Here is a 15,196-nt window from a genome sequence, read left to right as displayed (position 1 = left end):
ATGAGCGATCGCTTTAAGACTGCTCTCGCCGTCTTAGGCGATGACAGGAGAATGAAAAGGCCCACTGATTTAAAAAGCCGTCTTGGCTTTTTCCTCACCGCTGCCATGCCAGCGTTTGGCCGCAAACCTGACACCCGCTGACCTGCCAGCACAGGCAGGCAGCGCAAATTAATGACCTTGTATGAATTATATGGGGGCAAAATGGATGAAGTCATAACTTGCCTGTTTCATACATATGCTGTTTAATGCATAAAGCATTGGTGGACTGATCCAAACAGCTGTTTGCTGACATCGCAGGTTTGGGGAAAGTCTTTTTTTCCCTGCTCCCTCGCTCTGTTTTCCGCTAACTTGTAGTCCCCCCCCCCCGTTTTCCTCTCAATGGCGTGTCCCAGGGGAGGATTAGGGTTGAGCCCTCAGCCCCGGAGTCAGCTCACACCTCTGATAAACCACACATCCCAACTGTGGGGATATCAGCAGATGGACTTTTTGTTTCTGATCATGCAAAGTTGAAAAGAGTAACTCTTACATGCAGAACTCAAATAAATAAATAAATAAACTGTGTTGGGTCCCACTTATCATTCCCTTGCTTTTCTTGTTAGTCTTTCACTGATGTCTGTGTACTTTTGAATTAAACCAGTCAGAAAATGGATGAAACTATCAGCAAGCTCTAGCAAAGCCCAGTGGCCCACTGCCCGTGAAGCTGTGCTGGCTTGTTGAAGTATAGCAGCTACAAATTAACCATGAATGGTTTTTTTGGGAGCTTTGCATTTTTAAAAATGCCTTTTTAGCTGTTCCCTTTGTGAAATCAAATACTTTTTTTTTTAGTTTTTAATTTTGTAGTGTATTCTGCCTGTTGCCTAGAGATTCCATGACCTAACCTAGCATACCCTTGTAGATAAAAGGACATTTGACCTTCTGTAGTTCAAGAATGCTCCTTTACTTCGTGTTATATGGTGTTATGATGTTAAGAGAACTTACATCATCTCTTGGACATTCTTAAGCCTCCCTAAATATGACTCTCTATGACTTCAGTGGAGTCTCTGCCTCGTCTCAGGCACCTATAGGAGCTTATTCTCTGTTCATCAGTAAAGAGGGCTGGGAAGATCGGGAACAGCTCGAATATCCATAACTGATGACATTTCTGATGCGTGAAGTGTTGTTTTACAGGAGATAGCCATGATGAGTGACAGACTAGATGGACTCTGGACCACGGTGATAAACCAGTTATGGCGAAGGGCGGGGCTAAGGGCAGTGTCAGGGGCGTGGTTGGGGGCCGGGCCGGGAGTAAGGGCGGTGGCGTGTTGACTCCAGTGCAAACGCTCGTAGCCAAACATCTGTGCGTGTTAAGCACGTCAGCGGGCCGCAGTTGACTCGACGGTCCAGCGTTTCTCGTCCGTGAGCCTGGCGAGCGAACCGTTACGCTGCCGTCACGACAGAGGCCAGCTCGCTCCCCGTGCGACCGCGTAAACACTTCACGCGCCCTTAGTCCGGAAAGACGAAACGTAAATAGGCTAAGTGCAGTTTGGGAACGCGCGCGAAAGTACCCCGGTCGCGCCTTCTCGTAGCGCCATTAGGATCAGGCTTCGTGTGTTGAAATCACAGGTTAACAGATGTTTCAGGAGGCGCTAGAGAGGTTGAAAACTTCCACAGCTGTAGCGTGTCAACCTCGTGTGTGGTCCCCATTTAGACGAGCCGCCCGCAAGCACTCGTTAACTGTTAGCTTGCGCAAACATGTCACCCTTTCCGATCACTCATGGTAACGATCACTGTCGGTCCCGTACAACGCATATAAGGATATTTCTTCCTTTACTTTGACACGGTTTGTGTCGCTGCCGGTGGTTCGATATCTGGAGTCCCGCCAGAGGCAGCGACCCTGCCCTCCCTGGACGTTGTCGTGCCACCCGATGACACGCTGTTTCCTCCCCATCAGACGCGACCACCTCTAAGTCAGTTTTGGTTTGAAGGAACATGTTTGGGCTCAAGGCAAATGTTTGGCCATAACATATGAGGTCAGCGAGAAGGCTCCTAAGCCGTGCTGCTCTCGCTAAAAGCACGGCTCGGTAGCGCAGAGGCACTCCGTAGGAATCGGACACATGTTTGGGCTGCACCGCTGTCACATGAGAAGCACCCCTCCCCCCATGTTTGGACCTCCCAGATCACTCAATAAACTGTGTGCGATTTGAACCTGCAAGTCTTTTATATAGTTAGTGCCTAAGCTTTCAGCTAGTATCATTTATATGTATATTCAATTAGAATGTTCTAATTCTAATGAATGTGTTACGTGTGCTTTATCGTATGTAGGTGTATGGAGTGTGTAACCACAGTTGCACCTAAAACGGTTCTGACGTCAGACTTCCTCCTGCTCCAGTGTCTCCTAACGCTGACTATGGGCTCTAATGTGTGCGCCCCCTGTCTGTGTGGGTGCGTGCGTCTGCAGGGCCTACCTGGATGTGAAGGAGCTGAAAGAGATCCTGCACCTGGATGGCTCCACGCACCTTAACGTGTTCTTTGCCAACTCCTCTGACGAGGACCTGGCCGGAGTGGCAACCTGGCCGTGGGACAAAGAAGCCCTGACACATCTCGGTACCGCACAGCACTGCCCCACGTGCCCCTCTGCTTTCGGCCGGTGTTGTGTGTTTGCTTTCTGAGCGTCTAAGTGCTAATGCTGTGTTTTCAGAGCGATCATGTCTCAGAGGCTCTGTTTCAGCGCTAGTCATGGAGCCATGGCTCAGCCAATTCATCAGCTGATTCTCTGGGCCCTGGGTAAATGATCCACGGGAGCCAGCGTTGTGTTTAAACGTTCCGCGGCCCTTTCATAGTTTTCTTAGGAGGATTCCAAAAGGAGCCGAGGAGGAGACGCAGGCTTAGCTAACTACCTTCACCTCCCTCTGTGCTTTTTTTCCCCAGGGGGCATCGTCCTGAACCCATCTTTCTACGGCACATTTGGCCACACCCACACCATGATCCACGAGATCGGCCACAGCCTGGGCCTCTACCACGTGTTCCGCGGCATCTCGGAGATCGAGTCGTGCAACGATGCGTGCCTGGAGACAGAGCCTTCACTGGAGACCGGTGACCTGTGTGCCGACACGAACCCCACGCCCAAGTACAAGCACTGCAGAGACCCCGAGCCTGGTAACGAGACATGTGGCTGCCGCAACTTTGTCCAGACGCCGTTCAACAACTACATGAGTTACGCAGGTAAGGAACGAGAAGGCGTGAGCTGCACAAGTGGGTTATGCTGCATACCCACGGGGATGTGCATTTCTTTCTTTCTTTTGATACCTGAGGATCTGAGCATGAAGGCATATACACTAACAGACTTGCTTAAACCTCTTTGTGTATCGATACAGTGAAGTCTGTGAATTATGGTGCAGTTCTAAACCTGCACAAGCCGTAAGCACCTAACTGCTTAGAACTGAAACATGGTATTCTGTACATTGCCAGTGTGTTCACCCTTTTACCTTTATTTCATTTATTTGCCTTTTATTGTCATTATTGCCTTTAGTTGCATGTACAGGAGATGATGTACAGTTTTAAGAGATATTCAGTCGAGATTTACAAGGCCACAGAGGTGAACATGTTGTATATATGTTCGTAGTTAGCCACCCCCGCAGCGGGCTATAGCTACTCTCCTTGCAGCTCCTGTTTCATGCCCCTACAGATGACGACTGTACAGATTCCTTCACCCTGAACCAGGTGGCCAGGATGCACTGCTACCTGGACCTCGTCTATGCAACCTGGCAGCCCAACTACAAGGCCCCTCCTGTGGCTCTAGCGCCCCAAGTGGTGGACCAGGGGCAGGACGCCATCACCGTGGAGTGGTTCCCTCCTCTCACGGGTCACTTCTACAACAGGTGAACTGAGATTGCAGAGCGAGGACTCAAGAAGGTCCCGGCCGTTCGCGGTCAGGGTAGTGCTTTATTTATAGGGATGGAAATATGCACGTGGATACGGTGCCCTCTTGAGGGTCAGGTGTGTTGCCATTTAATATGTCTAGAGCTGGGCTATGGGAGATGTGTCCTGACATGACCTCTTTAGAGATCACAGAGGAAAGGGGATATTGCAATTGTATAGTTTCTGGTCACAGTAAATGGATTTTGAGATAGGAGCTGACAACTGTTTATTGAGAACTCTGCAGAAAAGGTAGCAAAACATCCCAAGAAGTTTTCACAGTTGGCCAAATAGCCCATTGTTCTTTCATTGCTCACACATGTTCTCAATTAATTGCTCTATTAGCAATGTGGTGTTTAATTCTGCTGTGTGATGGATACCGATAGTGGAATTTCTTCACGGAACCTTTGCTCTGGCCCTGTGGACCGTTTTCTCTCTTTTCATTAGATGATTCAGAGCTGTGGAACTCAATGGTTTGAGTCACTCTGTTATTTTGTCTCTCTGTGCTGAGGTTCAGAAGCTAGACAGTGGTGCTCCCAAGCAGCTCTCCACAACGTGTGCGTAAGAGGGACCGTTTGTGTGTCTGCCGTTTCTGGGACAGGTGTATTTCACTGATGTAGGCGGCGAGGGAAACCCCTCCGAGGACATGTCGTGGCATGTATTAGAAGCATGAATGTCTGGCTGCAGATACGCTATCCTCGTATAGGCAAAAGGTCTTTAGTGACTCACAGCGGTTGAGCTGAGAATTTCCACATCAACAAGTCCACTGAGCAGATGGCAGATGTAACACAATCTTTGTAACAACATCAAATGACAAACTGAAAAGTGGTTTACATTAGGTTGCCCAATAGTTGGAGCAGGCACACGAAACCATAAAGAAAGATCTTGATGATGACAGCGATGATGAGAATTCTAACTATGCTTTTGGACTGCATCTAAGTTGGGTCTTCTTCCTGTCTGTTGGTTTCCTAGAGAAGTGGGATCATTGTGTGATCGATGTGCAGAAGGTGGAGTCTTTCTCCAGTACGCCTCCAACTCCTCCTCTCCACGGCCTTGCTCTCCCTCAGGCCACTGGAGCCCACGCGAGGCTGAGGGTAAGACGCTACTCTGACTGCTGCTGCATTGCTGTCATTCAGAATCGCTTCCACTGCCACTCTGCTACAGTTCAATTCTGCTGTCACTCAGCTCTGCTGCCACGTTGCTTTTAGTAAGCTCTGCTGCCATTCAGGGCTGCTGCCACACTGCTGCCTTTCAGCTCTGCTGCCATTCAGCTCTGCTGCCTTTCAGCTCTGATGCCATTCAGCTCTGCTGCCATGGAGCTCTGTTGTATTGGATTTGCTGCCACTGAGCTGTGCACAGTGCAAAAAAAAATTTTCTGAGCACTTTATGGCCATACTGTGTTTTGGCAGCAGCCACGAAATGGGCATACTTCCATATGTCGTGATTGGGATGTAAATTGCGAACTTTCTTCAATATGGAAAGTCTCACACTAAAAGGAGATGTGGTCGAATGGAAAAAAATTAAAATAGATTAATAATAGATTCATATTAAATAGATGAACAGTAAAAAATACAACACAATTTTAGGCTTTATATAAAATAACCAGTTTCCCACCGGGGCTGATGGGTACTGAGCTTTGAGCGGCATCTAGGCACCGGTGCTCACAGCAGTAATAGTGAAGCTCACTGCCGCAGTGTCTCAGTGGTGTCCACTGCAGGGGTGGGGCTTACAGGTGTGCATGTGCTGTCTTGTGACCAGAAGCACACGGTGTTTGGAACCTGAGGAGCTGTCCCAATGGGACACACACACACAGGCAGTGTCTCAAAGGACAGGTTTGTTGTCTGTTTTCATGAACCGCTCACACACATCAGAACGAATGTGTGAAGAAGGTCGGTGACAAGATTTTTTCACAGCAATAGTTCGATTAACGTGATGCAGTACAATCTATTTGGGTTTTTAACTAATCAGCAAAATACGTCCTGTTGTCATCGTAAAGTTTCTTGTACATGACTGTGGACCTAAAAAGTCTCGTCTCGGTCGACAGGCAAGGTTTATTGGATCCTCATCGGCAAGTGCGACAACATTTTTCCGAATAGAATGACGCTCCAGGAAACGGCAGAACGCTTGTGGTGACTTAGATGTGCTCCCTGAGTGCCTGGTGCATTGAGGGCTTTATGAATATGTCATCAATGTGCTGCGGAGCCAGACGTCTCTTAAAGCCTGCTCCCCTCGCCCTCCTGTGCACCATCTCAAAGCACATGTCCCGCCTCCCCTGCTCCGTTACTTCAGCTAGGCCAGGGACGTGATGAAAAGATGAAATCAGAAACATACCTAAAATAGGCTCTCCTTCTCTCTTCTCCTCTTCTCCCCTCTTGTCTCTCTCCCTCTCTCTATCTCTCTCTCTCTCTCTCTCTGTTTTTTTTTCCCCTTGCTGTGTGTTCTTTTACTTGCTCGAACAACTGTGGCGAGATCAGCTTGGGCAGGAGGTGGAATTTGGCTTTCATAAATAGTGCGCGCAGCTGCACCGCCACAGAGCCTCCCCGACAGCTGCTGTATTAATGATTGTTTGTGAGCGTGGCCGGCGTAGAAGTGCGACGTGCCAGCGTCTCGGGATCACGTCCGGGAGGAATGCTCTTACTCGGCACATCGGCGCAGGGCGTCGGGCTGCCTGGGCGAGCCGCGGCCCCCCGCACTGCTCCTGTGTGCGGGTGTAGGTGCTCCCTCTGACCAGAGGCGCTTTAACTGATGAAAACATTAAGAGTTGTGGAAGGAGACTAAGCTCTTAAGGGGCGCAAGGCGTTTTCTTGACGTTATTTGAAATACTGCAATCGAGGTGATTTTTGCTCAGTAATGAGGGTTGCTCTGCGTCCCGAGTACTGTCTCTGCGAGGGAGAGGGTTTCGTGATGTCTTGTAGGAGGTGCACACTTCAGAGAGCTACGCCTGATGATAATCGACTGGCTGTCATTGATGGATATGGGTCAGAACTTGCTGTTAGGCTCCATTGTTGAAGGTACAATTGCATAATTTCTCCCGACGCTGTATAGATGGAGATAGACTGCAATTCGTGACTCTTACATCTCGTCAGCTCCCTGTTAATGCACATGGTCGAGCCTTTCCTGCACTCCAAACTCTCATACACGCACGCACGCACGCACACACACACACTCTCTCTCTTTCTCTCCTGAATGCCTCTCTCTCCCCTCACTTGTAACAGTGTGCTGCAGAGACATGTCCAGACTTGCCGCTCTAGCTGCGTATAAACCCTCCCCTGTTTTCCCTCTTGGAATGGTTTCCCGTGAGTGACAGGCTCCCCCTCGGACCGCCCCTCTTACGTGTATGTTTGTTTCCCGTCTCGAAGCCCCAAAGACCCTCACACAGCTGCTTGGCCCTGCGGTTGTTTGTGCCCTGCGTTTCTTGGCCAACGGCGACCTCGTGATGAGCCTCCCTCACACAAATGGCCCCCGTCTTCAGGGTCTGGGCCCCAGGGGTGGGAGGGGTGTGGGGGGCACACACAGAGCCCTCCCGCACCCGTTTCAACCAGCAGCCAGCGGGATGTTGGGCTTGTGTCCTCACACTACCCCTACATCCTGCCCCTACACCTGCGTGGTCAGGTGGTAGTCGAAGCACCCACTTGGAAATCTTTACTGCAGAGAGGATTATGGCTGACGAATGAAGGGGGGGCTCGTGAGTGTGTGTGAGTGCATGTGTTCGAGAGAGATAGTGTGAGCGGGAAAGCGCAAGTGAGTTGGAAAGAAAAAAAACCTAGATGGGGCGGTGGGGGGAAACCGGCATGGAAACTACCCGAGTTAGTTAAGGCTGCACTTAAATGCGTGCAGTGTGCAACATCCATAAGAGAAGCGCCCAGGCTACTTGTTGATTTGAACCAGGAGAGCTCAGAGGTTTGCTGAAGAGACTGGGCTTATAGCAGACTGTCAGGAGAAGCATATGGAAAGGAGTCTTTCAACAGGCGCCTGGGTAATGGATTCGGCATCTAGGACCCGTTTTCAGTCATCTGAACTCGTTTGCACAACAAGAAGTCACAGCCAGTAGTGCCTGTTACATTTACAAAGGGGTCGTCCGAGGAGCTGCGAAGCGGTTCCAGCCCCACACCTGGGATTAGTTCTCACGTTCCCGTCCCGCTACCCCACAGCGTCCGGCCGTTCAGCATGCGGAGCAGGCGGTTCATGCTATTGGGGCTGTTAGCTGCTTCTCAAAGCTGTCGGTTTCCTTAGCTACCAAGTTTGGGATTTGAGACAGGCAGCACAGAGATGATCTTTGGCCCCGAAAGTCACTCCTGCTGCAATATGTCTGAAACATTTAAGCAAAAGCTTTAGTTCTGACTAAATAGGTCCTATTTTAAGTTTTTAAGTTTTCGCACGGTGGATTTAGAAAGTTGGACCTTTTTTTGTTGTTGTTGTCTTTTTGGTTTTTATATCTGACTCTGATATGAGTTGTATGAATAAGTGAATTTGACTACTTACAAAAGGAAGCTGCTTTTGCCTCGGTGCCAATTTGATCTTCTGGTTGAGTGAAACCAGTCGGCGTGCTTAACGCACCATCTCGTCCCGTTATCTAGCCATCGAGACCCCGAGACAGCCACTGCTCCTCACAGTCATGCTCCCATTCCCACACCGCGCAGGGAGGTCACCATGAAACAGGCCAACGCTTCACGTTAAGCTCATTGCAATTAAGCTGGATGCCGTCCAATGGCGATTTCCCCCAGTCTTCCTAGAATGAACAGTTTCCTAGACAAGTTTGTGGCCCCGTGGGATTGACTAATCAAGTGAAAATGTGAGGCGGTGATTCATGGAAGAACTCTCGGGTCACCTTGAAAGTAAGCTGAACACTGTAGAAGCAACCTAACCCCGACACAAAACGCCTCAAGGACTGAGCTATTAGTCCACCTTGGAGCAATTCGAATAATAAATGACAGTCATTCATCTTAAGAAATGACTACCTGGTGATTATAGCCATTACATATTATGGAGAGTTTGTAATTGCGATTGCTTAAATAAGGATATACTCTCCGTCTCATAGACACACGCACACACACACACACACCACACAGCTGTAATAAAAAATGCCTAGCAAAGATTCTTTACACTGTCAAGCCCAACTTCTTTGCAGCAGGGTGAAAACATTCTCATCGTGTCCACGGTCTTTGTTTTTCTTCTCTAAGTTTGCTCTACACTGGCCACACACATGCTTAGAACAATAATAGTGTTGATGATGTGGCCTGGAGAGCCAATCCAGTGTTCTGTTGATTATACACTGGAATCTTGTGCGCTACCCAGAAATGAGGTTAGCGAATGGCTTTGGCCATCGTCTGCTTGGACTCGGGCGGTGTTAAGGAAGCAGAGCGCGGGGCCTTTCGTGTCAGGCTCGATGAAGACTGCTGTTTGTCACTCCCTGTCCCTTGGGCCACAGTCGGCTCCAAGCGTAGCGGTGTGCAGCCGTACAAGGTTCAGCTGTCCGGCTGTGAACAGGAGCTCCTCGCTGACCCCATCTCCACGGTGACCCTGCCCGTTACTGCAAGAGAGCGCAACCCCCCCCCCCCCCCCAAAAAAAACCGCCCTCAAACGGAACAAAGTGAACTCATTATTACGGCATTATGCAGCCTCATGCCTAAAACAGGCTGCTTAGTTGCGTGGAGAACTGGTCTGCTGCCAAACTATGATAGGTGATCGTGCGGTGGGGCCCACCCCAGCCCTGATCCTCACACCCACGCAAGTGCTTAACCTGTCGTCTCTGAGCCAATAGAATGTTCCAGCTCATGTGGGTACTGGCCACTGCATTTTCATATGTGCCCTAACGCTAAGCATGTAGATGCATGCGAACCTTTGTGCTCCTTGCAGGAAAAGTGATCGGTTTTACTTCCCCAGACATAATAATGTTTCATGGATTAAAACAGAATAGTGGAGCACTTCAATGTTTTATATGGGGCTTTTTAATGATATCACTCTATTTTAGAGGGATTTGGTGCTTTGAGTGAAGCCATCCTGAAGATTAAGTGTTTGTTCTCCTCGTAGTTCGCCAGGAATAGAATCTGTTTGATAAGCACAATGTTTTGAGTAACAATGGCTTGGATCCTGCAGTTGGAATCAAGAGTTATTATTCTTTGCCTGAAATATGCTTAGGTAAAATCTATTCCATATCCCTTGCTGAATAAGAGAAAATATTTGCTGGCAAACTTCAGACTAGCTCCATTTAGGCAGGATCAAAGGAATTACGTCATTTTTCCAGACCAGCAAAACACACATATACCCTCACAGCGATGCGTTTAGAAACTGATAGGAACATATTCATGGCATTCCAGCTTCTCCTTTCACAAAAGAAGTTTGGTATGACATTTCCTTCCTTTGTCTCTTCTATTGTAAATCAAATCAGATTCCTCTGTTTAGTGCTGAATAATAAAAAAAAAAGCACAGCTATGTGTCTGTGCCCGTAGAGTCCCGGCAGTAACGTTCTGTGTGTGTTTTCCAGGACCGCCCGATGTGGAACAGGTGTGTGAGCCCAGCGTCCGCACCTGGAGCCCGCACAACGGCATGGAACTGGGCTTGGTGCCGCCACCGTGCCCTCTGCAGGGCTGCATGCTCCAACTGGAGTTTGCCCACCCAGTCGTGCCCGAATCGCTCACCATCTGGGTAACCTTCTGCTCCCCGGAGGAGACGGCCCTGCCTGCCATCCACAACATCATGCTGCTGACGGTGGGTGGAAACAACCTCTCCCTGGGCCCCAGCTACGTGTTCTGTGACACACCCCTGATCGTCAGGCTGCACGTGAAGGAGGAAGTGTATGGTGTGCAGTTCTTCACCATGGAGCAGCACCTGGAGGTGGACGCCACGCTGCTGGTCTCCAAGCCTGACTGCCCCCTGTGCAGGGACTGCCAACCTCTGCGCTACCGCGTCCTGCGTCAGCCGGCATTCAGTCATGCCCCGAAGGGCGTCGATCTCGGTGACTCCATGCGCAGATACGTGGACAGGTGAGTCGTCGTTTACGTTCTACATATGTATCCACAGCATTTGGCATTTTTATCCACAGCAAATCCTGTTTTACCTCGAAGCTGTATTTTGTTTTAGCTAAAACAATGATATGAGATGTGTTTGGCTGTGGCTTTTAACCTTTTTTGGAGTGGATATTTTTTTGATATTACTGAGCTGCATTCAGGCTTAATTGAAGGTGCTAGTTTTCAGGGAGTGGCACCTCGGCCTGCCATTAAGGTGATGTCCAAGTTCTCACTGGTATTCTGTTTACAAGGAAAACATTTATCATGAAAAACTTCCAATATGATTTAGAATGTGATCCCTAGTAGCAACCTCCCTACTCTTGCTACCTTCCCCTAAAGCAGTCTTTTGTTTCTGGAATTTTTTTTTTCCCTCTCAGGAGTGTTAGATGTAAACTTTGGCGTTAGGGTCTGCACTGTTGACTGTTTCAAGATGTTTGTGGTAATTGGCTGTTACGAAAGCCTCTGTATTCGGACCCGGCTTTGTTGCCAAAAAAAGTGGAATTTTATTGACTTTGGAATATTTCTTTCATCTGCTGAATTGACCATTTTACGACTGACTGAAAACAACATAATTCAATCAAAATTAGACAGGGAAATTCTGCATGGTGGGCACTTGTTCGTTCTTAGGGTCCCATCCTCCAACCCCGTCTTCTTGCTCGTGGTCGGACGTAGAGCAGAGCCAAACGCGGGAGTAGGAAGAGTTAGGGCTTCTGGCGGTGTTAACTCCACGGCCTGGCACTGGCGGTTCAGCGGGAGAAAGAGCCCTGCCATCTCTAGGGTGTTCTACTCGCCACCACATGCGGTGGGTTTGGGCTGTGACCTTAGCCTATCGCCTTTTCCACTTAAGGCCAGCGTCTGGGTCTTCACTGGACCTTGTAGTTCCTGTTTTGATCTCATCCACGCAGAAAAAGGCCTTGAGGACCGAGTCCAATGGAAACAACAGCACGTTCAAGTTTGAATTCTGTTTCATAGTAGAAATGGTCAAGACATTGATACTAGCCACTTGATGACTATAGGAGTCTGCATGTGAAATTAAAGGGTTTGTTTTCAAACCACCGAATTGGCTTTCAAAATACATGGGTGTTAAAGGGCCAATGCTATGTTTATCTCACTCTTAAAGTTACTGTTGCTCGGTGACCTACAACATTGATCAGGTTTGTTCAAACTTTGAATAGGCACACAAGAGAGCTGCTACTGTTAATGAATGGCGTAATACTGGATTTGGGTGGTGACGTAGATGGACAGTTTGCAGTGCGACGGGCCAGTTGGATAACATGCACTTTTGCTTTGACCTGAAACAGGAATTCAGTCACAAAGGACTTGGCAAGACCACAGAGTTGAAAAGCTGCATCATCTAAAGCCATCAGCAATCAATTTTCGCCTGTCTGCACTAAAGTCCTGCAGTAGCTCTGTGTAGTATATCAGATTTATTCCCTGGTTATATACAAACACCTGTCTAAACACTTCTAAAAATCCCTGTTACATTGACATAAGTTTGAGAAATCAGCTCTAGGACAAGGAAATAAATAAACAAGAGGGAAACTGTCCCATGGGGCGTTTGCCCCAGTCTTCAGAAGCCCCCTGCCCTCTCCTTCACCTGCCTCTGTTCTGCTGTCTTGGCTACGAAGAATAGCCCAGCCCTGCTTGAGGTGCCGGGACCTCCCAGACAGGCAGAGGCAGTCCCAGACGCACTTGGCAGTCCCAGACAGGCAGAGGCAGTCCCAGACGCAGTTGGCAGTCCCAGACAGGCAGAGGCAGTCCCAGATGCAGTTGGCAGTCCTACCAGCCCAACCCCCATTCCAGGAATCTTGTCCTCTCTTGACTTGTTCTGACATCTTCACATGACAGTTGAAAGTTTTGAAATGAAATCACTCTTTTAATACCCACATAAAACAAATTCTCATAATGAATGTGTTTCAGTGCTCCTGAACTCCTTGCAGCCTGTACAAAAAGCCTTTCTGCATCTTCACCTCCCCTCCAATGGGACGTTGGGCCCCGGTCTTGCCCGATCTCTCTAACTCAGACCGCATTAACAGGGCGGCACATGTGGATGGCCACGGCGTCTGGGCCGCCTCAAGATCCTCGGCTGTGGCCCCAAGCCCTTACCTCTCAAGGAGCTGTCAAGTGGATTTGGCCGGGATCTTAATTTTGGCACGAGGCAGGCGGTTGCAGCACAGCAAAGATGAGATAGAGTCGAGGGCGGGGACTGTGGCAGCGAACGCAGGGCGAAGTGGAATGATGAAGGCAGCCCTTGACCCACGTGTGTCTAAACAACATTAGACAGACGTCATAGCCAACCAAAGTAATCCCTGTTTACCAGAGTCCCTGCAGGAGTGAGATCTGCTGTCGGAGCTCTTCTCTGCTGTCACGTTTAAGCCATGACGACGAGTTGATCCTCCTCACTGTCTCGTAATTGAGGCATTGGGTAAATGCTGTACTGGGCAAAAGCCTGGAATGGCGATTCGTCATTGTTCGTACGTGCGCGACGTGCATGAAACATGGTGGACAACTGAATCATCAGTGCTAAATGTTCATATTATTCGCAACTGGGGAGACTCCGTTTCATCTGTGGTTTTGGGAAAGAGATGAGCAATTTAGCAGTGACCTGTTGGAATTCTTTGAAATCTGAAGCAACCTGTCATTTAGGTAATGGTTCTCCCTGAAAACTGCAATGGTCAGAAGCTTGCTTTCCACCAGCAGTTATTGGGAACTGTCCCAGAAAGCCCTCAACCATGACTTCACTGTCACTAAAAACAGTTGCACTATTGTTGTTATACGGATAACCCTGCGGGATGGAGTTACCTGCACGGGTCTTATTTCTGCTGCTCTTCTGCTGATAAGTGCTCATGCACTTCTCTTTTGTTTTTCTAGAACAGTATTAAGTCTCCAGGGGCAACGACCTCAAAAGTATTTCGGCTTATCAAGTACTAGGAAATGATCAATTTAGCTAAAGTCCCTTATGTTTTGTGCTTTATTACAATTCAGGGACAGGGTAAAAAGAATATGAAAAGAGAATGTACCTGGTTGTAAGAAGGTGATGTAGATGAGCACACACACACACACACACACACACACACACACACACACACACACACACAACCATAGTTTCCATATGCAGCTTTCATAACAGGAAATTTAAAAAATCCAAATAAAATGTCAAGCACCTCTCTCCAACTCTCTCAGTCCTCCTCTCTTGCTTTCCTTGTCTGCCCCCCCACTCCTTCGCTCCTTCGCTCCTTCGCTCCTTCTGTCTCTCCTTCTCCAGTGGAACCCCTGTATAAGTGCTCCACTTAGCAGTGAGTCATGGGTGTGGACAGATCGTACCATAGTTCAGCCGCGCTGGCACTTGAACGATGGTCCGCACGCCCAGCTCCGATGAGAAGTCGCCTTATTTCGCGCCGCGTCATCAACGTGTATTCATGCGTTAAGTGCATCAGTGAGCCCCGCTGGCGGGTCGTTGGAGCCTGTGAAATGGCATGGCCCATGTGACGTCACACAGGGCATCACTGAGACTCGCGGTTCATGGCTGTTAAGTGCGCACAGTGCCGAAGATCAGCAAAATGAACTCTTCCAGTGAAGTAGGTGGGAAGGATGGCTTAGGTTAATGGATTTCAGCTCTAACCTTCAAATTCAATTACTTAGTGGAAGTACCTTCTTCCCTTTGCCCAGTTTTGCCCAGTTGGTGCTGATTCAGTTGGTATTGGAAACGTGATCAAGACGCTTGAGAATATATGTGTGTACTTAACAAAATAAAAAATAAAACAACAACAAAAAAGAACACAGCAACTTACAAAATTGGGAAGTCTTAACAGCAGCGTCCATGTCACGATTTCCCATGTTCCTGCAGCGTTTCTCAACACAGCTGGGGGTTCTTCCTTTCACAGTTCCCTTGATCAGTTTTGCAATCCTTCATAAATACGTTTGGCACTTTGCGCCCGCCCCCACACACAACTTACAACACACACACAACTTTCATCGTGTTATGGAGCAGACTGCAAGGTGAAGGTGGCCTCCAAGACATTGCGTCCATCTTGTGCTGGGAGCTGGGATATCAGATTGGGCCCCACCACTTCTGGATGGAATATTTCTGTCATAACCGTCTTGACTTTTCCCAACCCTGACTGGAAGCCTGCGTGACGAGTGACGTTTGCGTGACTTAGATGCTGCTACACGACCTTCACCACCTCCTGGTGGTCTTCAGGCTGGGGGGGGTGGGGGGGTGGTTGCGGGATCTCCCGTGTTTTAAAGAAGCATAACTGTCAGACTGGAAGGTTTTGGCGTGTGTCGACTTGGCA

The 15,196-nt window shown here is 48.8% G+C and overlaps 1 protein-coding gene across 2 annotated transcripts in view; it reads left to right on the top strand.

Moving 5' to 3' along the window:
* The window catches only part of pappaa (pregnancy-associated plasma protein A, pappalysin 1a), a 74,839-nt gene that overhangs the window by 14,264 nt on the left and 45,379 nt on the right, over positions 1-15,196 (top strand). For both annotated transcript variants that reach the window (XM_027025625.3, XM_081718938.1), the window contains exons 4-8: positions 2,438-2,583; positions 2,908-3,201; positions 3,665-3,857; positions 4,867-4,988; positions 10,379-10,877. In XM_027025625.3, coding sequence (XP_026881426.3) covers positions 2,438-2,583; positions 2,908-3,201; positions 3,665-3,857; positions 4,867-4,988; positions 10,379-10,877 — 1,254 coding nt within the window. The remainder of the gene's footprint in view (positions 1-2,437; positions 2,584-2,907; positions 3,202-3,664; positions 3,858-4,866; positions 4,989-10,378; positions 10,878-15,196) is intronic.

Source organism: Electrophorus electricus, chromosome 8 (assembly GCF_041902795.1).
Source record: "Electrophorus electricus isolate QZ-2024a chromosome 8, ASM4190279v1, whole genome shotgun sequence".
Classification (NCBI taxonomy): Eukaryota; Metazoa; Chordata; class Actinopteri; order Gymnotiformes; family Gymnotidae; genus Electrophorus; species Electrophorus electricus.
This window is presented reverse-complemented; position numbering and strand designations above follow the sequence as displayed.